Raw genomic sequence first — 23,495 nt, 5'->3', positions numbered from 1 at the left:
GTAATATTAATTCATATTAATTCATAAAGAAATCTTTCACAATTATGCACATTGTCATTCAATCTAGCACATGTTTAATACAGGGGTTAAATATATATAGAAAAAGGATTATAGATATATGTATGTTCTCAGAAAACCACTTGGACATAATAATGCTGGATCTTCATAATAGGGATTACCTAAAATTTAAAATTTTATTGAAACATAAATGTTCTGAGTTACTCATCGTATGGTATACTGAAATATATCACACATCCCTGTACCCTTGCCATGCCATGTTTTCTTCCTGCCTGAAACACTTTTAATCACCTATCCATATTGTTAAGTTGTTCGAAATCATTCAAGACATCAGGGGTATCAAATTCTTACCAAGAAGACTTCACTGACATCAATAGAGGGGTGGGCTCATACTCTGTGATAACGCAATCATGAATGCTTATATCAGTTTAGCACCCAAGAAATGTGTTTTTTAAAATCCCTTAACCTTTTCCTTCATTGCATGATATCTATCTATCTATCTATCTATCTATCTATCTATCTATGAAACCCAATAAATGATTCACAATAGAAATTCAAAAAAAGGAAGAAAATAAATGAACATACCTCCCCATCGTGTCCTTTTGCTGACATCATGGTGATCCACAATTGAAAAGAATACTTCATTTGCTTCAGTTTAACATGTTGAACCAAGGCTCCTAGAACACCTTCAAGGTGAGCTACAACCTTTGAAAACAAATATATTAAATAGCCAAATGTGAAAATACAACTAACCAAATCAGAGTGGCATTAGTGGAATGGCAGAGTAAGAGGCTCCAGGCTCTCATTCTTCTTTGAAAAACCAAAACATAGTAGGGTTCAGCACTGTGGCGTAGTGAATAATGCTGTTGCCTGCAGTACCGGCATCCCATATGGCTGCTGGTTCTAGTCCTGGCTGCCCCACTTTCCAATCTAGCTCTTTGCTATGGACTGGGAAAGCAGTGGAAGATGGCCCAAGTCCTTGGGCCCCTGCGCCCACGTTGGAGACCCGGAGGAGGCTCATGGCTTCTGCCTTCAGATGGGTGCAGCTCAGGCCTTTGAGGCCCTTTGGGAAGTAAAGCTGCAGATGGAAGTTCTCTCTCTCTCTCTCCCTCTCTCTCTCTCTCTCTCTTCCTCTGCCAAAAAACAAAACAAAAGAAAACAAACATAGCAACACATAAACCAGGATAGTCTCATGAGAACACTACAAGCCAGATGAGAAGCTACAGGATTCAATGAAAAGTCCGAAAACTAAAGATAACACTCCAAATGACAAAAATGGCATTTTTATCTCATTTAAAATTTTGATTTTAATTAATTTTAAGTTTCAATATGACATGTAGATTGAAGTCTAAGAATGTGATATTCAAAAGTTTCTAGGTAAAATGACATGATATTCCCTTTCTCCCTCTCACCATTCTTCTTCCATTCTTTTTTAGTTTTTTAGATAACATATTTTAAATTTTCACTGCAGTGAAAAGGCTAAATATTTTATCAAATAAGTTTTAGAAGTAAAAAGAAAAAAATCCTAGTATAATGAGAATATAGACAATGGTTATAAGTAATACTTTAATAGAAAAATGATCATTTCAACCAGTGAATTCAGGGGGCTTCCATAGCCTTGGCAGCTCATGACAAGAGCCTAGGGTGATTACTGAGGCCATAAACAAGAGTGTCAATTTGTTAAGTCAACAACAGGAGTCACTGTGCACTTACTCCTCATGTAGGATCTCTGTCCTTAGTGTGCTGTACATTGAGATTTAATGCTAGTACTCAAACAGTATTTTTCACTTTATGTTTCTGTGTGGCAGCAAACTGTTGAAATCTTTACTTAATGTATGCTAAACTGATCTTCTGTATATAAAGAGAATCGAAAATGAATCTAGATGTGAATGGAAGGGGAGCGGGAGTGGGAAAGGGGAGGGTTGTGGGTGGGAGGGACGTTATGGGGGGGAGCCATTGTAATCCATACGCTGTACTTTGGACATTTATATTCATTAAATAAAAGTTAAAAATAAACCTTAAAAAAAACTTTGTTCATATCCTTAAAAAAAGATTTTATTTATTTCTTTGAGAATTAAAGCTGCAGAGATTGGGAAGGACAGAGAGAAGTCTTCCCTCTGCTGGTTCACTCCCAAAATGGCCACAATGATCAGAGATGGATTGACCCAAAGCAAGGAACCAGGAGCTTCATCGGAGTCTCCCACATGGGTGCCAGGGGCACAAGCACTTGCGCCCTCTTCTACTGCTTTCCCATGCCATAGTAGAGGGCCAGATCAGAATAGGGGTACCCTGGACTAGAACTGCTGCCCATACAGAAGCCAGTGCTGCAGGTGGAGGCTTAGTCCACTATGCCACAGAGCTGATGCCAGCAAATATTTTTGTGAGACTGTTCTTACACGTTTTTATCCCAGCCATGGCATTGTCTATATATATAAAGGCTACTGGGTTTTTTATGTTAATTTTTTATCCTGCCACTGTACCAAACTTTCATATGAGTTCCAACAGAATATAAGTGTAATCTTTTGATTCCCTTATATATAGAATCCTTTCATCTGCAAACAGGGATAATTTGACTTTTGATTCACATTAGTCCCACCTCCTTACTGACACAGAGCAGCATAGGTGATAGGAAGCCACCCAATTATTGACACATCCCTCGTGTTGAACAAAAAGATAGAATTTGATTGCAAATCACTCACTTGTCTGTTGGCTGCCTAAAAGAATTGTTTCTTTCTTGTTTGAATTGGAATGCTGACAGGAATTGTGGCATTTTTTAGATATTAGGTTGGAGGCTACTTTGATCAAGGTTGGGAGCTGTGACAAAAGTGATCTCCAGAGTTATGATACATCATTGCTGCCGTTGAACAATAGGTTACAGGCAGATAAATAATACAGTAACAAAATTCCTGAAAAGAAACAGGAGTGAGACAATTTTGATTAACTTTAGGACCAACCACACTACTTGTATTTTCATCTAGACCTACAAGTAGACTCAAGTATCACCATGTTCCTAGTGGTGACAACAAATTATAAGTGCAATGAGCTCCAAAAAAACACTGTGGCATTTCCATTGTGCACATTTCCATGATGGCTAGTGATTATGAGCATTTTTTCATGTACCTGTTGCCGGTTGGATTTCATCTTTTAAAAAATGCCTATTCATATCCTTTGCCCACTTCTGAAGTGGATTTTTATTTGGTTATTGTTGAGATTCTTGAGATCCTTATATACCCAGGATATTCTTCATCAGATATATAGTTTATTAATATTTTCCCACTGTTTTGGTTGCCTCTTCTTGTGGTTGACTGTTTGAAAATGACTCTTGGCCGGCGCCACAGCTCACTAGATTCTTGGTGCAGCACCAGTACCCTGGGTTCTAGTCCCGGTTGGGTAGCCGGTTCTGTCCCAGTTGCTTCTCTTCCAGTACAGCTCTCTGCTGTGGCCCGAGAAAGCAGTGGAGGATGGCCCAAGTCCTTGGGCCCTGCACCCGCGTGGGAGACCAGGAGGAAGCACCTGGCTCCTGGCTTCGGATCTGTGCAGCACGCCAGCTGTAGTGGCCATTTAGGGAGTGAACCAATGGAAGGAAGACCTTTCTCTCTGTCTCTCTCTCTCACTGTCTAAATCTGCCTGTCAAAAAAAAAAAGAAAATGAATCTCGATGTGAATGGGATGGGAGAGGGAGTGGGAGATGTCATGGTTGCGGGTGGGAGGAAGGTTATGGGGGGAAAAGCCACTGTAATACAAAAGTTGTACTTTGGAAATTTATATGTATTAAATAAAAGCTTAAAAAAAGAAATGAAAAACAAACTTGAACAGGGTAATATTTAAGAATAAAATTCAAATTGCCAACACATACATCAAAAAATGCTTAGGATAATTAGCCATGTAGGAAATGTGAATCAAAACCATAGTGAGATTTTATTTCAACCCAGTTAGATTGGCCATCATTCCAAAATCAATAAACAATAACTACTATCAAAGATGTACGGGATAAGATACCCTAACCCACTGTTGTTGGGAACCTAAACTATGAAAGCATTATGGAAGACAATATGGAGTTTGCTCAGAAATCTGAAAGTAGAGCTACCATATAACTCAGTGATCCCACTCCTGGGAATTTATCTAAATGAAATGAAATCAGGATATGAAGGAGTTATCTGTACCCCCATTTTCACAGCAGTTCAATTCATAATAGCTAATATAGGGAATCTACCCCGATGTCCATCAACTGAAGATTGTATAAAGAAATTATGGTATATGTACATTCTGGAATACTACTCAGCCATAAAAAATGAAATTCTGTCTTCTGCAACCAAACGTTTGCAGCTGGAAACCATTATGCTTAGTGAAATAAGCCAATACTTAAAAGACAAATAACATATGTTTGATATGTGGCAGTTAATATAGAATGCAAAAAAATGAACAGGGAGGTAATGATCATTTTGGGATATGGTTGTCATTTTTAGCCCTTGTTTATACTCCCATGGAACTGCGGGAGAAAATATTTGCAAACTATGCCACTGATAAAGGGTTAACATCCAAAATCTATAAAGAGCTCAAGAAATTCAACAACAATAAAACAACAAATCCAGTTAAGAAATGGGCAAAGGGAGCAAACAGGCATTTTTAAATGTAAAAAAACTGTGGTTTTCTCTTGTTGAATACTATTGTTAGTGGTTTATCAAGTCTGTGATTATAGAGGAGATTGCCATTATGTCTTTTCAAAAATTAAAGAAAAAAGGAAGGGAGGAAGAGATTGAGGAGGAAGGGAAGGGATGGAAATATGCTTATCACCTTAGAACTGTACATATGGAATGAATAAAATATATTCTCTTTATATTAATAAAAATAAAATAAAACTCCAGTGGCTAAAAGGAGCTTTAGAATTCCAAATTTCTTGACAAAGAATTAAAATAGTGATCTTAAATAAATCTGTGGACTTTAAGAAAACACAGACAAGTAAACAAATACAGAAAAAAACAATAAATGACCAAAATTAGAAGTGCTACAGAGATTTAAACCATAAAATAAAAAAAGAATCTGCAGTTTTGACTACAGCATATGTCTGAAATGAAAATACAATAGAAAGCATTAACAATAACTTCAATAAAACAGAGGAATCAGAAAAATTAAATACAGAGAATTTGAAGTTATTCTATCAGGACAGTAAAAAAAGAGGAAAAAAAGTAACAAAGAACGAAAAAGCCTATGATACGTAAGAGTTACTGCCAGGAATACCAAAAAATGGACTATGGAAGTTATAGAAGTAGTACAGAAATAGTAAGGGGCAGAAATATTTTTAAATTTTGATATATTTGATTATTGTTTTTAGCTCTTATCTATACTCCTATATTACAATGGTCTTGCTACTTATTATTGAATATTATGGTTAGTTGTGCATTAAGCCTGTGATCATAATGTAAATTAAAATAATGTTTTTGCAAAAATTAAAAAAAGAAAAAGAAAAGAAGGCAGGAGTTTGCATGAGGAAAGGAGACATAGAGGGAGGGAATTACAGTTATCTTCTTGGAATAGTATCTATGATACCTGAAATCTGTTGTCTCTATATTAATAATTTTTAAAAAGAAAATTTAAAAATATAATTAGGACAATCTTCTCAAATCTGCAAAAGGAAATGAAGTTCTAGATGTAGAAATTCCAATCAACCCCATACAGTTTCATTAGAAAGATGTTTCCAACGAGACACATTGTAATTGACTTATCAACAAAGACAAATCTGGTTTTGGAACCAAAAAGAGAAAAGCAAATCATCATACACAGTAAATGCCAGTAATGTTTAATCTGATTTGGGAAAAATTCAAGTGGTGGATTAGGGAACCACATACTGAGCTAGACTGGGGATAAACAGTTCAAAAAATTATAGAAAGCATACTCTCAGAGGAGAATTGGAGAAAAAACCACACTGGAAATTCTACAAGAGGAAAATGAATGCTTTGGACCTGTGTGGAGGGAACAATATGCAGCATGAAAATGAACACAATGCACAACTGCTGCAGCTGAGAGGGAGATGGGCAGCAGCTTTGAGTCAGAGGTTAGACTGGACTACAGCAAGTAGTGGTGATATAGACAGAGGGAGAGAATGGTGTGAGTCAGGACTGCAGCCCCAGAGGTATCTATCGATTTCTAGTGGTTGCCCATGGACCTAGCAAAAATAGAAGGTGCACATTTATCTCACCCAAACTTCCCCACAACAGCACCCAATGCCCAGCTGAGAAAGAGTGGGTGGAATCTGTGGAAGACTTTGTACGCACACACAACAATTGGCTGAGACAGAACACCATCTTCTCAGCAGTATTGGTAGCAGTGGCAGGAACAGAGCAACATTCAGCCAGTGGTTCCAACAGAACAGAATAGAAACTCAATCCATCCATCCACAATCAACTTCTCTTTGACAAAGGAGCTAACTTCAATCCCTGGAGCAAGGACAGGCTCCTTAACAAACAGTTCTGAGTAAAATAGATCTCCAAATGCAGAAGTATGAAACTACACCCCTACCTTACACATTACACAAAAATCCACCCAAAATGGATCAAAAACAGAAATCTCTGACCTGGTACAATCAAATTTCTAGAGAACATTGCAAACTCTGTAAGACACTGGCATACACAAAGATTTCTTAGAAAAGATGACAGAAGCACAGTCAATTAGAGTGAAAATTTACAACTGGTATTACATCAAGCTGAGAACATTCCACATTACAAGAGAAACACTCAGTAAAGAGGCAACTGAAATAATGGGAGAAAATATGTGCAAACTATGCCACTGATAAAGGGTTTAACATCCAGAATCTATAAAGAGCTCAAGAAATTCAACAACAATAAAACAAAAAATCCAGTTAAGAAATGGGCAAAGAAATCAAACAGGCATTTTTAAAGGTAATAAACTCTATAGTAAAACAAAAGTTCAACAAATATTACGAATAAGGAAAATAAAAAACACCGTACCTTAATGGAAAAGACAAGGGCTGTAACCAATCATCAAATCTCAAAATGCATATTTCACTCCAATATTAAATTCAGGTACTCTACTAGTTACCTAAGATCAAAGAAAATATGTGGTATCCATCTTTTTTGGGGACTGGCTTATTTCACTAAGTATACTGGTTCACAACTGAGTCCACCTTGCTGCAAATGACAGGATTTCATTTTTTTTACATCTGAGTAGTACTCCATATTGTGTGTGTGTGTGTGCGTGTATCCCAAAATTTCTTTATCCAGTCAACAGTTGATGGACATCTGGGTTGATTCCCTATCTAAGCTATTGTAACTTATATTGAAATGAACATGGTGGTACAGATAACTCTTTCAGATGCTGATTTCTACTGGTTTGAGTAAAATCCTAGGAGTTGGGGTTAGCGCCATGGCTCACTTGGTTAATCCTCCACCTGTGGTGCCGGCATCCCATATGGGTGCCGGATTCTAGTCCTAGTTGCTCTTATTCCAGTCCAGTTCTCTGCTGTGGCCTGGAGGGAAGTGGAGGATGGACCAAGTGCTTGGGCCCCTGCACCTGCATGGGAGACCAGGAAGAGGCTCCTATTTGAAAGGCAGAGTTACAGAGACACAGAGAAAGACAGATAGAGAGAGATACTAGAACCTGGCCACAACTCCTGGGATTTTACCCAAACCAAAAGAAATCGACATCTGAAAGAGTTACCTGTACCACCATGTTCATTGCAGTATAAGTTACAATAGCTAAGATAGGGAATCAACCTTGATGTCCATCAACTGTTGACTGGATAAAGAAATTTTGGTATATATATATATATATATATATATATATATATATGGAGTACTACTCAGATGTAAAAAAAAAAAAGTGAAATCCTATCATTTGCAACAAGGTGGACGCAATTGTGAACCAGTATACTTAGTGAAATAAGCCAGTCCCAAAAAAAGATGGATATCACATATTATCACATATTTTCTTTGATCTTAGGTAACTAGTAGAGTACCTGATTTTAATACTGGAGTGAAATATACATTTTGATATTTGATGATTGGTTACAGCCTTCATCTCTTCCATTGAGGTTCAGTGTTTTTTATTTTCCTTATTCGTAATATTTGTTGAACTTTTGTTTTACTAGAGTTAACGATATGATCAATAAATAAACTGCAAATAGGTCTTTGTAAAAATTAGTAGTGCAAATGTGTGGTGTAGGAGGTAGAAGGGTTGGAACATGGATGAGAAGGAGAGTTGCGCAGCTGTATGTCACTAAGTTACTAAATCTGTATATCTGAGATACATTAAACTTGTATAACTTAAATAACTTTTAAACATTTAATCAGATTTCTCAACAGAAATCATGAAGATCAGAAAAATATAGGACAATGCCTAAAATTTATAAATAAATAGATAAAAATATTGCTATCTAAGAAAACTATACTTACCAAAACTGTCCTTCAGAAATGAAGAGATATTTTCAAAGAGAAATACAATAGCTGATGGAGTTTAAAACTATTAGAATTGCTTTATAAGAAATAATAAAAGGGGGGGTGGAGACAAGATGGCGGAATAGTGAGGGCGCACACTAATAGTCCGGGAAAAAGATAGTTTAATAGAAGTGGAGTTACTGTAGTCTCAGGAAAAGGCTCAGGAAAAAATTGCAGAGGAAACTAGTGGATGTGACACAGAGGACCTACAGTGAGAGCAAGGACGCCCATGGTGTGGAGGACAGCCATGGAATCTGCTCGCCAGCACTGGAAGGGGAGGTGAGACAAAAACCTCTGTAACCCGAGACATTGGCGGGAAAAGGCAGAAAGAGCCTAGAGGGAATGAAAGCCCCACTGGGGAAAGCTCACCAGGACGACTGGAGGAGAGAAGAAAACGAATAAATAAGGGGAACTGGCATGGACACTAGCCTCTCTCTCCACTCACCTTTCAAAGCCGAGCAAGACAAAGAGCAGGCGCCATTTTAGACATACATAAAGCGGCACCCGCCAGTAGCCAAGCAGAAAAACCTGACTCTGGTGGGGAGAAATAACAGGAGGTTAGGACCTAGTGAAAGTGTGGAGGTAACGAACTGAGATTGTGTAAATCTGAGGGTGGGCGAGAGAACTCACGAGTAAATAAACTCGGTAACCATGGCAACCCAGTGAGAGACTGTGGAGAAATTTGAGACCACACTGAGGACTGCATAAACCCTTTGTATGGTCCCTGGGATAGAGAGAGCAGACGAATACCCACAGAGACCAGATTTCATACATCAACTACCCTCAATTCCACTCAGCTGTGTGGAATTACGTCCCTTCTGAGTCAAAAAAAAGAGAGAGACAGAGAGACAGAGAGCGAGCAAGAGAGAGAACAACCTGGGTGAGTCACATTTGACACACCCTTAACCCTGAAGAACCAAACAGAGCTCTCTGGCCACACCCATCACAGCCTCTAAGAATCCATTAAAGCAGACAGTCCACTTAATCTAGAGTCATAGTATAACAAGAAAAAGCACCACAGCGAAGAAACCAAGGAATATATCCAATGTGCCAAACAACAAACCCAAAAACCGAGGTAACAAGAACAAGGAAGACACTATGACGCCCCCAAATGAAAAAGACACCCCAATTCAAGATTATGAAGATGATGAGATAGAAAAAATGCAAGAAGCGGATCTCAAAAAATTGATGAGAACATTAAGATGTTCTCAAAAACAAATTCTTGAACTACAGAAATCCTTAATGGACAAGACAGAAAATCGCTCTCAAGGAAATGAAATATTAAGGAAGAATCAAAATGAAATGAAACAACTAGTAGAACATGAAACTATGATAGAGACGAAAAATCATAATGTAATGAAGAATTCAATAGATCAAATGACAAACACATTTGAGAGCCTTAAAAATAGATTGGGTGAAGCAGAAGAGAGAATATCGGACTTGGAAGACAGAGAACAGGAAAGTATACAGTCAAACCAAAGAAAGGAAGAGGAAATTAGAAATCTAAAAAATATTGTCAGGAACCTACAGGATACTATTTAAAAACCCAACATTCGGGTTCTAGGAGTTCCTGAAGGCATGGAGAGGAAGAAAGTATTAGAAGGCCCGAGTGATCCAACACGGAAGTGAGATACTCAGCAGACTCATAGAATGGCAGATGTCCTAAATAGCACTCTGGCCTCAGAATCAGCCCTGAAGGCATTCGGATCTGGCTGAAAAGCCCATGAGAGTATTCCAGGCATGGAAAGCCAAGACACTCTGGCAAAAGATCTCTGTGAGTGAGATCCCAGTGGAAAGAACAGGTCTTCAAAGAAGGAGGTACCTTTCTCTGAAGGTAGGAGAGAACCTCCACTTTGACTATGACCTTGTCTAAACAAGATAAGAGTCGGTGAACTCAAAAGGCTTCCATAGCCTTGGAAACTCATGACTGGAGCATAGGGAGATTACTGATGCCAGACAGGAGTGTCAATTGGTAAAGTCAACAACAGGAGTCACTGTGCACTTACTCCTCATGCAGGATCTCTGTCCTTAATGTGCTGTGCATTGAGATTTAATGCTATAACGAGTACTCAAACAATATATTTCACTTTGTGTTTCTACGGGGGTGCAAACTGTTGAAATCTTTACTTAATGCATACTAAACTGATCCTCTGTAAAAAAAAAAAAAAGAAATTATCAACTCCCAACTTGACTCTCACTGGGATTAAACATGACAATAGGTCTGATCTGATTTCATCATCATTTAAAAAATATCATCTATTATTTTTCACTTTATGTTTCTGTGTGGGAGCAAACTGTTGAAATCCTTACTTAATGTATACTAAGCTGATCGTCTGTATATTAAGATAATCGAAAATGAATCTTGATGTGAATGGAAGGGGAGAGGGAGTGGGAAAGGGGAGGGTTGTGGGTGGGAGGGACGGTATGTGGGGGAAGCCATTGTAATCCATAAATCGTACTTTGGAAATTTATATTCATTTTATAAAAGTTAAAAAAAATAAAAAAATAAATAAAAAAGAAAATAAAATTCTAGGAAAAAAAAGGCTTTTTTAGTGAGATACTAGCAGAAAATTTCCCAGGTTTGGAGAACGACAGAGACATCCTAGTACAGGAAGCTCACAGAACCCCTAATAAACATGACCAAAAGAGATCCTCACTATGACATGTTGTAATTGAACTCACCACAGTGAAACATAAAGAAAAGATCCTAAAATGTGCAAGAGAGAAACGTCAGATATCACTCACAGGATCTCCAATTAGACTCACAGCTGACTTCTCATCAGAAACCTTACAAGCTAGGAGGGAATGGCGAGATATAGCCCAGGTACTAAGAGAGAAAAACTGCCAGTCCAGAATATTATATCCTGCAAAGCTCTCATTTGTGAATGAAGGCGAAATAAAGGCATTTCACAGCAAACAGAAATTGAAAGAATTTATCGCCACACGTCCAGCCCTGCAAAAGATGCTTAAAGATGTGTTACACAGAGAAACACAGAAACATGGTCATCAATATGAAAGAAGGTAAAGGAAGGAAACCTCACAGCAAAAGATCACAGGAAGTTCAAAACATATATTAGAAAATATCTTTGGCAAATGGTAGGGCAAAGTTACTAATCAAAAGTCACATTGAACGTTAATGGCCTGAACTGTCCATTTAAAAGTCAAGGATTGATTTCTTCAAAACAAACAACCCACTTAAGAGATGGGCCAAGGACCTCAATAGACATTTTTCAAAAAAGGAAATCCACATGGCCAACAGGCACATGAAAAAATGTTCAAGATCAGTAGCAATCAGGGAAATGCAAATCAAAAGCACAATGAGGTTTCACCTCACCCCAGTTAGAATGGCTCACATTCAGAAATCTACCAACAATAGATGCTGGAGAGTATGTGGGGAAAAAGGGACACTAACTCACTGTTGGTGGGAATGCAAACTGGTTAAGCCACTATGGAAGTCAGTCTGGAGATTCCTCAGAAACCTGAAGATAACCCTACCATTCAACCCAGACATCCCACTCCTTGGAATTTACCCAAAGGAAATTAAATTGGCAAACAAAAAAGCTGTCTGCACATTAATGTTTATTGCGGCTCAATTCGCAGGAGCTAAGACCTGGAATTAACCCAAATTCCCAGCAACAGTAGACTGGATAAAGAAATTATGGGACATGTACTCTAAATATACTATACAGCAGTCAAAAACAACGAAATCTGGTCATTTGCAACAAGATGGAGGTATTTGGAAAACATCATGCTGAGTGAATTAAGCCAGTCCCAAAGGGACAAATATCATATGTTCTCCCTGATTGGCGACAACTAACTGAGCACCAAAGGGGAAACCTGTTGAAGTGAAATGGATACTGTGAGAAACAGTGACTTGATCAGCTCTTGTCCTGACTGTTGATGTACAATGTAATACTTTATCCATGTTAGTATTTTTTTTTTTGTTCTAGAAATATTGGTTGAACTCTGTAATTAACACGCAATTATTCTTAGGTGTTTAAATTTTATCTGAAAAGTGATCTTTGGTAGGTCTGGAAAACATTATGCTGAGTGAAATAAGCCAGTCCCAAAGGGACAAATATCTTATGTTCCCCCTGATCACTGACAACTAACAGAGCACCAAAAAGGAAACCTGTTAAAGTGAAATGAACTCTATAAGAAATGGTGACTTGATCAGCCCTTGTCCAGACTGTTGATGAACAACTTAATACATTATCCCTCTTACTTTTTTTTTTAACTTTTATTTAATGAATATAAATTTCCAAAGTACAGCTTATGGATTACAATGGCTTCTCCCCCATAACGTCCCTCCCACCCGCAACCCTCCCCTTTCCCACTCCCTCTCCCATTCCATTCACATCAAGATTCATTTTCAATTCTCTTTATATACAGAAGATCAGTTTAGAATACATTAAGTAAAGATTTCAACAGTTTGCTGCCACACAGAAACATAAAGTGAAAAATACTGTTTGAGTACTAGTTATAGCATTAAATCTCAATATACAGCACACTAAGGACAAAGATCCTACATGAGGTGTAAGTGCACAGTGACTCCTGTTGTTGACTTAACAAATTGACACTCTTGTTTATGGCCTCATTAATCACCCTAGGCTCCTGTCATGAGTTGCCAAGGCTATGGAAGCCTTTTGAGTTCACTGACTCTGATCATATTCAGACACGGCCATGGTCAAAGTGGAAGTTCTCTCCTCCCTTCACAGAAAGGTACCTCCTTCTTTGATGACCTATTCTTTTCAATGGGATCTCACTCGCGGAGATCTTTCATTTAGGTTTTATTTTTTTACCCAGAGTGTCTTGGCTTTCCCTCTTAGTATTTTTTTTGTTTGTTCTACTTAATACTTTTGATTGAATACTGTAATCAATACACAGTTATTCTACAGTGTTGAAACTTAACTGAAAAGGGATCCCTGTTAAATATAAGAGTGGGAATAAGAGAGGGAAGAGATGTGCAATTTGGGACATGCTCAAGTTGACTTGCCCCAAACGGTAGAGTTAGAAACATACCAGGGGATTCCAATTCAATCCCATCAAGGTGGTATGTACCAATGCCATCTCACTAATCCCAGTGATCAATTTCAGTTCACAATTGATCATAATGATAGGACTAAGAGTCAGAGGGATCACATAAACAAGACTAGTGTCTGCAAATACTAACCGATAGAATAAAAAAGAGAGAGAACGATCCAACATGGGAAGTGAGATACACAGCAGACTCATAGAATGGAAGATGTCCTAAACAGCACTCTGGCCTCAGAATCAGCCCTTAAGGCACGTGGATCTGGCTGAAAAGCCCATGAGAGTTTTTTATGCATGGAAAGCCAAGACACTCTGGGAAAAAAAAATAAACCCTAAATGAAAGATCTCCGTGAGTGAGATCCCAGTGTAAAGAACAGGTCATCAAAGAAGGAGGTACCTTTCTCTGAAGGGAGGAGAGAACTTCCACTTTGACCATGGCCTTGTCTAAATATGATCAGAGTCAGTGAACTCAAAAGGCTTCCATAGCCTTGGCAGCTCATGACTAGAGCCTAGGGTGATGACTGATGCCATAAACAAGAATGTCAATTTGTTAAGTCAACAACAGGAGTCACTGTGCACTTACTCCTCATGTAGGATCTCTGTCCTTAATGTGCTGTACATTGTGATTAATGCTATAACTAGTACTCAAACAGTTTTTTCACTCTGTGTTTTTATGTGGGTGCAAACTGTTGAAACCTTTACTTAATATATGCTAAACTGATCTTCTGTATATAAAGAGAATCGAAAATGAATCTTGATGTGAATGGAAGGGGAGAGGGAGTGGGAAAGGGGAGGGTTGCGGGTGGGAGGGAAGTTATGGGGGGTGGAAGCCATTGTAATCCATAAGCTGTACTTTGGAAATTTATATTCATTAAATAAAAGCTAAAATATTGATAATAAATGAATTTTTAAAACTAATAATTAAATTTGAAAAAATAAAAACAATAAATATCTGATTTTTTGTGACTATTGTGAATGGGATTTCTTTCCTGATTTCTCTTTCAGTGAGCGTTCATTAATATATAAAAACCCTTTTTTTGTTGTTTGTTTATTTTATCACATGCAACTTCTCTGAATTGCTTAACAAATTCTAACGGCTTTGTAAGGTGTGATAGGTGATTCCAGCTAACGAAAATGAAATTCTACAGTTTTCATCAAAACGGATATAACTGTAAGACATGCCAAGTGAAAAAAAGCCGGACACAGACAAACACTGCACATTCTCTCTTATAAGTGATATCTAAAATTAAAAAGAAAAACATCAAAAGTGTAAAAAAAAAACAAAAAAAAACAAAACACCACCTGTGATTCATTATCCCTGCAAAAATGGTTTTCTCAAACTTTGTTTTATATCTTTGTCAAACAATGCTTAATATTGAAATGCCATTATAGTTTAATGATCTGTGATTATTTTGAAAGTATCTATATATGAGTAATATGATCATATTTTCATTAGATTATTGTTTATACCACTTGCTTGTATACTCACTGAACTAAGGTCTTTTCAGTTTTTATTTGTTGAACCTATTATTTAGTGGAGCATTAAATTTTTGACTATAACGTAAATTAAAACTGTAATTTAAAAAGTCTCCCCAGATTAAAAAAAAAAACCTAAACTATGAAAAATCAGATAAACATTACTTAACACAACTATTCTGATTATATTTGTTGTCACAGAAATATTTTTTACTTAGTAAAAGAAATGGCCATAATGGCATCTGTTTGACTATATATGAATTCTATTAAAATTCTATTCAAAATTACCTTTTTCTGTGCTTGAATGAGATCTTGGTCCACCTTGGATATTAAAAATGAGCCTCCATCATGTTCCATCCAGTAAAATTTCAAGTCCTTCACATATACCTTTGCATCTAGTTTTAACCTATAAAGGATTAAACAGAAGTTGACATCAGTAAATTACTTACATATGCTTACTATTTCTACCCAAAAATCTGAGCTTTAGGTCTAATGTGGTTTTCTGATGATAGAGAATTTTGTTCTAGAAAATGTACTACACCTTTTGAATTTATGTTTGCGTTTAAAAATTATTTCTCTGGCTGCATGAAAGAAGACATTTTGGAATGGGTCAAGACTGAAGGTACAGTGAAAAGACAGAGGACTGTAGAAGTTTTCCAGATGAGAAATTATTGTCTCTGAACTAGTATTATAATGATGGTAAGGAAGAAAATTGCAAAGGTCTAAGCAATAATTGGGAGGTTGATTTAATAGGATTCAGCTTTAGTTAGTTGTAAGTAGTGAGAAATACAGTCAGGTATGGTGATTGAGTTAATTGTGGTCCAGTATCTGAAGTTTGGCAAGAGCACAGACAGGAAAATTAAATCAGTTTATGTCATGTTGAGTTTTGATTATATGAGATGAGTAGATATCCAGTTAGTAAATGTTGTAGCCTACATAAGAAGAATAAATCGGAAGTACAAATTTTGAAGTTGTTTGTATGGGAAATAGTTGATGCAGCCAATGAAGACGGAGTCATCGTGTGAAGTTGAATAAAGAGGTGACAGGGAAGTAAGTGAGGATCTTAGAATAAATAAAAGTTGAAGAAAAACCAACAAGAAATATGAAAAGGGGAAAATGTACATATAGGATACATAATGGAGTAGTGTTCATCAAAAAAATCAATGTCAATTTTTTTCAAGGAGGAAATGTAGTCAATAGTGTTGCCAGTTAAATTGAGGTCATGTATGACCACATGACCCAGCCATCACACTCCTTGGAATTGACCCAAAGGAAATTGGCAAATGAAAGAGCTGTCTGCACCTCAATGTTTATTGCAGCTCAATTCACAATAGCTAAGACATGGAATCAACCTAAATGCTTATCAACAGAAGACTGGATAAACAAATTATGAGATATGGATTCTATAGAATGCTATACAGAAGTGAAAAAATTAAATCCCGTCATTAGCAACAAAATAGAGGAATCTGGAAAACATCATGCTGAGTGAAATAAGCCAGTCCCAAAGGGAGAAATAACATATGTTCTCCCTGATCAATGGCAACTAACTGAACACCAAAAAGGAAACCTGTTGAAGTGAAATGGACATTATGAGAAACAATGACTTGATCAGCCCTTGTCCTGACTGTCGAGGAACAACTTACTAATTTATTCCTTTTAGTATTTTTAGTTCTATTAATACCATTGGTTGAACTCTTTAATTAACACACAATTACTCTTAGGCATTTAAAATTAACTGAAAAGTGATCCCTGTTAAATATAAGAGTGGGAATAAGAAATGGAGGTTATGTACAGTTTGGCACATGCTCAGTTGGACTTACCCGTAATGGTAGAGCTAGAAATGTGCCAGGGGATTCCAATTCAATCCCATCAAGGTGGCATGTACCAATGCCATCTTACTAGTCAAATTGATCAGTTTAAGTTCATAATTATTGATAATGATAGGATTAAGTGTCAAAGGGATCACATAAATAAGACCAGTGTCAGCAAATAACTGACAGAATTAAAAAGGAGAGAACAATCAAACATGGGAAATGGGATACACAGCAGATTCATAGATGGCAGATGTCCTAAATAGCCCTCTGGCCTCAGATTCAGCCCTTAAGGCATTCAGATCTGGCTAAAAAGCCCATGAGTTTCGCAAGCATGGAAAGCCAAGACATTGTGGCAAAAAAATGACCTAAATGAAAGATCTTTGTGAGTGAGATCCCAGCGGAAAGAACGGGCCATCAAATAAAGAGGTACCTTTTTCTGAAGGGAGGAGAAAACTTCCAATTTGACTATGTCCTTGTCTAAATAAGGTCGGAGTTTGTGAACTCAAAAGGCTTCTATAGCCTTAGGTGATTACTGACATCATAAATAAGAGTGTCAACTCTTAAATCAACATTTGAGTCACTGTGCACCTGCTCCCCATGTAGGATCTCTGTCTTTAATGTGTTGTACTATGCGAATTAATGGTGAAACTACTACTCAAACAGTACTCTATACTTTGTGTGTCTGTGTGGGTGCAGTCTGTTGAAATCTTTACTTAGTATATACCAAGTTGATCTTCTGTATATAAAGATAATTGAAAATGAATCTTGATGAAGAATGGGGTGGGAGAGGAAGTAGGAGATGGGATGGTTGCGAGTGGTCGGGAGTTTATGGGTTAAAAAGCCGCTATAATCCAAAAGTTGCATTGTGGAAATTTATATTTATTAATAAAAGTTGAAAAAAATAACAAAAGAAAGAATTTAAAGGTTATCATCAGCAAAAAAACATCTGGACCTCGGCAAGAAATATTTTAGTTGTGAAAACAAGTATGCAGTTGTTGAAAACCAAAGGAGCACTGTGATAATTTAGATCTGATGAATATAAACAATTACTACAAGAAGATTTTCAATGAGAGTGAAAAGCACAACCTGAGGTACAATGTGGAACTGAGAAAAACTTAGTTTTTTCATTTTTTATTATAAGAATCTTAGGAAAATTTAGTGATAAAGATGAGGAGCATATATACAAGTGTATGTATGGGTTGATTGAGTGCTTGTATTTGAGAGTTTAGCCATAGTGAGATAAGTAATGGAACAAGAATCTAATAAAGAAAAATGAGATCAAGAATATAGATGAAAGTATTTATTTACTAACACAAAAAGAAAATATATGTTCTCCACTCTAAAAGGGATAAAAATATAAATGACTAAATAACTAATGAAATTTACTGTAAGAAGCTGGACTAAATTACACAAATATTGTTTTGGTGAAGTAGAAGGTGAATGATTGTAAAGAAGATGAGGAAACTACAAGTTTTCTGGAAATGAGAAATACTCAAAAATAACTACTATAGAGAATGTACCAAAGAACTCACTAGGTAAATAATTTCCAGGAATGGATTTTTCAGGTAAGATTAAAAAATATGTGTAGTTTCACTTTATACTGAGCTCAGTCATTACACTCAAAATGCCAAATGAATTTTTTAAAACTCCCTGTTTCCATTCCAAAATAAGGACCTTCTATGCTTGTGTTGTCTCACTAAATTATTATTACAAACTATCTTCTCAATTTGTGAAATATTAAGTTCACTTATATAAAATTACCTTATAAGAATTCTGACAAATATTTATGTGAAAGGTAGAAGTTGACCTCTGTGTTATTAATAAGCAAAGGGAGAATTAATGTCAAGACAGGCAGAATAGGAGATAGAGAAAAGATGTGAACATACTTTTTGATTCCAGGTCCTGCCATGACTCTCAGCATGGGGGTAAGGTCTTCAGCATAACGGCACATTGGACCTGTGCACTGAAACCACTCCTGTGCTCCCCCAGCCACAGGAAATTGACCCTTGTTGGGAACCACACCTGAAAGATTAGATACTCAGGTTAGCTGCTCAAAATAAGACATGATCTCCATACGTTACGGTTCACAATGACATTAATCTATCTTAAATATCATTCCACTTTCTAAATATTTTATAGACTTATTTCATAGTTTTCACTATTTTACTGTATTATTATTTAAAAAGAATATATTTTTCTAATAAAACCTAAAATCTCCAAAATAAATCTGGCAAAGTCAGATCTGTTCAGATGTAAACAGAATCCCTCCTCATTAAGCCACACATGATGGGTGGAAGGCTGTGCAGTCTTATATACCCTAGGTGGAGATGGCGTATATAAAACACAGGTGGCTTATTCACAGCTTAGGGAACAAAGCTAAAAAAATTAGTTTCTCTATAATGACCTCTGCAACTTGGCACATAACTGGAAACCACAGCAAAGCATTCTCACATTTCTCCAAAGACTATTTTAATGTGTCTTCATTTTATATATTTCATGACATCTGCTTTTTATATATTTTATAACATAGTATATTAGATATATATCTACATACCTTACAAGAATTAACTTAATAGAAGCTCTGAAACCATTTTGGATACAATAAATTTCTAAGAAACACTTACCACTGTTTAATTTGCACACTAGAGTATTAAGTTAGAATGTAGCACCAGTAGCAAATAATGCAAGATATCTGTTAAAACCAAAATTAAATATCAAAAAAACCAATACATAAGATCAGCAAAAGGAGGATCTGTTGTTTTGAAAAAATAAACAAAATTGACACATCATTGGCACAACTAACGAAAAAAAGAGAGAGCAGACCCAAATCAATTAAATTAGAGATGAAAAAGGAGATGTAACAGACACCACAGAAATAAAAAGAATCATCAGTAATTATTACAAAGAGCTGTATGTCAACAAACTGAGAAACCTAGAAGAAATGGATAGATTCTTGGACACATGCAACCAACAAAATTGAGCCATGGAGACATAGAAAACATAAACAGACTCATAACCAAGACAGAAATTGAATCAGTAATAAAGACCCTCCCAAAACAAAGAAAGCCCATGACTGGATGGCTTCACTGCAGAATTCTACCAGATATTTAAGAAGAACTAATTCCAATTTTTCTGAAGTTATTCAAAACAATTGAAAGGAAGTGAATCCTCCAAAATTCTTTCTATGAAGCCAGCATCATCTTAATTTCTAAACCTGAAGAAGATACAACAATGAAAAAGAACTACAGACTAATTTCCCTGATGAACATAGATGCAAAAATCTTCAAAAAAATTCTAGCAAATCATATCCAACAGTACATCAAAAAGATCATCCACACAGACCAAGTGGGATTAATCTTGGTATGCAGGGGTGGTTCAGCATTCTCAAATAAAACAATGTTATTCATTACATTAACAAACTGCTAACCAAAAACCATATGATTATCTCAATAATGCAGAGAAAGCATTTGATAAAATATATCACACATTCATGATGAAAACTGTAAGCAAATTGTGTATAGAGGAACATTCCTCAACACAATCAAAGCAATTTATGACAAATCCATGGCGAATGTCCTATTGAATAGGGAAAAGTTGGAAGCATTCCAACTGAGATCCAGTACCATACCAGGATGCTCACTCTCACCATTGCTGTTCTTTATAGCTTGGAAGTATTAACTAGTGCCAATAGACAAGAAAAAGAAATCAAAGGGATACAAATTAGGAAAGAGGAAGTCAAACTATCCCTATTTGTAGATGACATGCTCCACCAAGAGACTATTGTAACTCATGGAATAGTTTCTTCATCTAGTGGGATATAAAATCAATACACAAAAATCAAAAACCTTTGTATACACAGAAAATGCAGCAGCTGAAAAAGAACTTCTAAGATTAGTCATATTTGCAGTACCTACAAGAAAAATCAAATATCTTGGAATAAATTTAACCAAAGATTTCAAAGATCTCTATGAATGAGAATTACAAAGCATTAAAGAAAGAAATAGAAGAAATGAAAAACCTTCCATGTTCATGGATTGGAAGAATCAATATCATCAAAATATCCATTCTACTGAAAGCAATTTACAGATTCTACGTGATACCAATCAAAATACCAAAAACATCCTTCTCAGATGTAGAAAAAAATGTGCTGAAATTCATATGGAAACATGGGAGACCTCGGCTAGCTAAAGCAATATTATACAACAATTTCAAATCTAGAAGCACCACAATACCAGATTTCAAGAAATACTACAAGGCAGTTATAAAGAAAACAGCCGGCTACTTGTACAAAAACAGATGGACCAAACAATGTAATAGAATAGAATCACCAGAAATCAATCCAAGCAACTAAAACCTACTTATATTTTACCAAGGAGCTAAAACTTGTCCCTGGAGTAAGGACAGTCTCTTCAACAAATCGTGCTGGGAAAACGAGGATTTCCAAATGGAGAAATATAAAATGAGACCCCTGCAACACACCTTACAGAAAAATGCACTCAAAATGAATTAAAGTTCTAAATCTATGATATGACAACATCAAATTATTAGAGAATATTGGGGAAACCCTGCAAGACATTGGCATATGTAAAAGTTCTTGGAAAAGACCCCAGAGGCACAGGCAGTCAAAGCCAAAATTAAAAATGAGATTACATCAAATTGAGAAGTTTCTGCACTGAAAAAGAAACAGTCAGGAAAGTAAAGACACAACCGACAGAAGGAGATAAATTATTTTCAAACTATGCAACGGATAAAAGATTAATAACCAGAATATACAGAGATCAAGAAACTCCACAACAACAAAATAAACAACCCAGTTAAGAAATGGGAAAAGGACTTAAAAAGACATTTTTTAAAAGAGGAAAATTAAATGGCCAACAGACACATGAAAAAATGTTCAGGATCACTAACCATAATGAAATGCAAATCAAAATCACAATGAGGTTTCACCTCACTCCAGTCAGAATGGGTTTCATGCAGAAATCAACAAACAATAAATATTTCCAAGGATGTTGGGAAAAAGGTACCCTAATGTAATGTTAGTGGGATTGTAGACTGGTAAATCCACTATGGAGGAAAGTATGGAGATACCTCAGAAATCTGAATATGGAGATAGCTCAGAAATCTGAATATAGATCCACCATATGATCTAGTCATTCCCTTGGGAATTCACCCAAGGGAAATGAAATCAGCAAATAGAAGAGTTATCTGCATCCCCATGTATATTACAGCTAAATTCACAATAGCTCAGATATGGATCCGGGCCTGGCACCGTGGCTCACTTAGTTAATTCTCTGCCTGTGGCACCGGTATCCCATATGGGTCCCAGTTCTAGTCCCGGCTGTCCCCTTTCCAATCCAGATCTCTGCTATGGCCTGTGAAAGTAGTAGAAGATGACCCAAGTGCTTGGGCCCCTGAACCTGCATGGGAGACTGGGAAGTGACACCTGGCTCCTGGCTTCGGATCAGTGCAGCTTCAGCTGTGGCGGACATTTAGGGGGTGAACCAATCGATGGAAGACTTTTCTCTCTGTCTCTCCCTCTCACTGTCTGTAACTCTATCTCTCAAATAAATAAATGAAATATTTTTTAAAAAAAGAGTTGTAATAAGAGAGTGAGGAGAAAGTTTGTAACCATAAAGCTGTATAGTTCTGCATACATTCCTAAAGACTAACTTCTAAGTGTACAGTTTAGAAACTTGTCAGGGGACCCCAGTCCCATTAAGCTCAGTGATAAAAATGCCATCTTAAGTGTTAAAGTCCTCATATTAAGTGTTAAAGTGAACATCTAGATAGTATTAAGTGTTAAAATTTACCATATAAATAGGATCAACTAAGGGGTAATTTTACTAGAATTAAAAAAAGAAAGAATGTTCCAACATGGTAATAATACACACAGCAGACTCATAGAATGACAATTGCTTTAAGTAACACTCTGACCTCAAAATCAGCCCTTAATTCATCCTGGTCTGACTGAAAAGCTGGTGAGAGCATTTCAGGCATGGAAAGCCAAGACACTGTGGGAAAAAAAAAACATATTCTACATGAAGGATCTCTGTGAGTGAGATCCCAACGGAAAGAAGTGGCCACCAGAGAAGGATGTACTTTTCTCTAAGGGGAGGAAAGAACTTTCACTTTCCTTGTGACCTTGTCTATATACTAATGGAGTTGGTGGTCACAATAGGCTTCCATAGCCTAGGCAACTCATGTCAAGAGCTTAAGGTGGTCACTGACATCACATATAAGAGTGTTATTTGTTATTCTAGCAACAGGAATCACTATACACCAACTCCCCATGCAGGACTTCTTTCCTCAATAAGTTGTATTATGAGAGTTAACTGTGATATTTGTTTTTAAACAGTTGTTTTGTGTTTAAACAGTTGTTTTGTGTTTTGTGCATGTGTGTGCAAATTGTTGAATTTTTTACTTAGTATAGAATTGGTCTTCTGTGTACAAAGTTAATTGAAAATGAATCTTAATGCAGAATGGGACTGGGAAGGGGTGAGGAGAAGGAGGAAGAAGTGTGGGAGTGTGGGTGGAAGGGCAGGTATTTTGGGAAGAATAACTATATTCCTAAAGTTCTACATATGAAATTTATATTCCTTAAAAATTAATTAAAATGTGCTAGTAAAGTGACAGATATGTTTTAAAGTCTTATCAAAGAAATATGTGAACTAGTCACAGTTAAAATAGTAATCATTAGAATTTGC

At 36.5% G+C, this 23,495-nt stretch overlaps 1 protein-coding gene across 1 annotated transcript in view; it reads right to left on the bottom strand.

Annotated features, from left to right (window-relative positions):
- Positions 1–23,495, bottom strand: part of FAAH2 (fatty acid amide hydrolase 2) — a 203,728-nt gene that overhangs the window by 51,481 nt on the left and 128,752 nt on the right. Inside the window, exons 6-8 of the mRNA XM_070067361.2 lie at positions 18,678–18,813; positions 15,266–15,383; positions 604–723 (exon numbers count right to left, since the gene is read on the bottom strand). Of these exons, the coding sequence (XP_069923462.1) occupies positions 604–723; positions 15,266–15,383; positions 18,678–18,813 (374 nt within the window). The remainder of the gene's footprint in view (positions 1–603; positions 724–15,265; positions 15,384–18,677; positions 18,814–23,495) is intronic.

The sequence above is a fragment of the Oryctolagus cuniculus genome, chromosome X (assembly GCF_051225735.1).
Source record: "Oryctolagus cuniculus isolate XC-2025 breed Fujian yellow rabbit chromosome X, ASM5122573v1, whole genome shotgun sequence".
NCBI classification, from domain to species: Eukaryota; Metazoa; Chordata; class Mammalia; order Lagomorpha; family Leporidae; genus Oryctolagus; species Oryctolagus cuniculus.
This window is presented reverse-complemented; position numbering and strand designations above follow the sequence as displayed.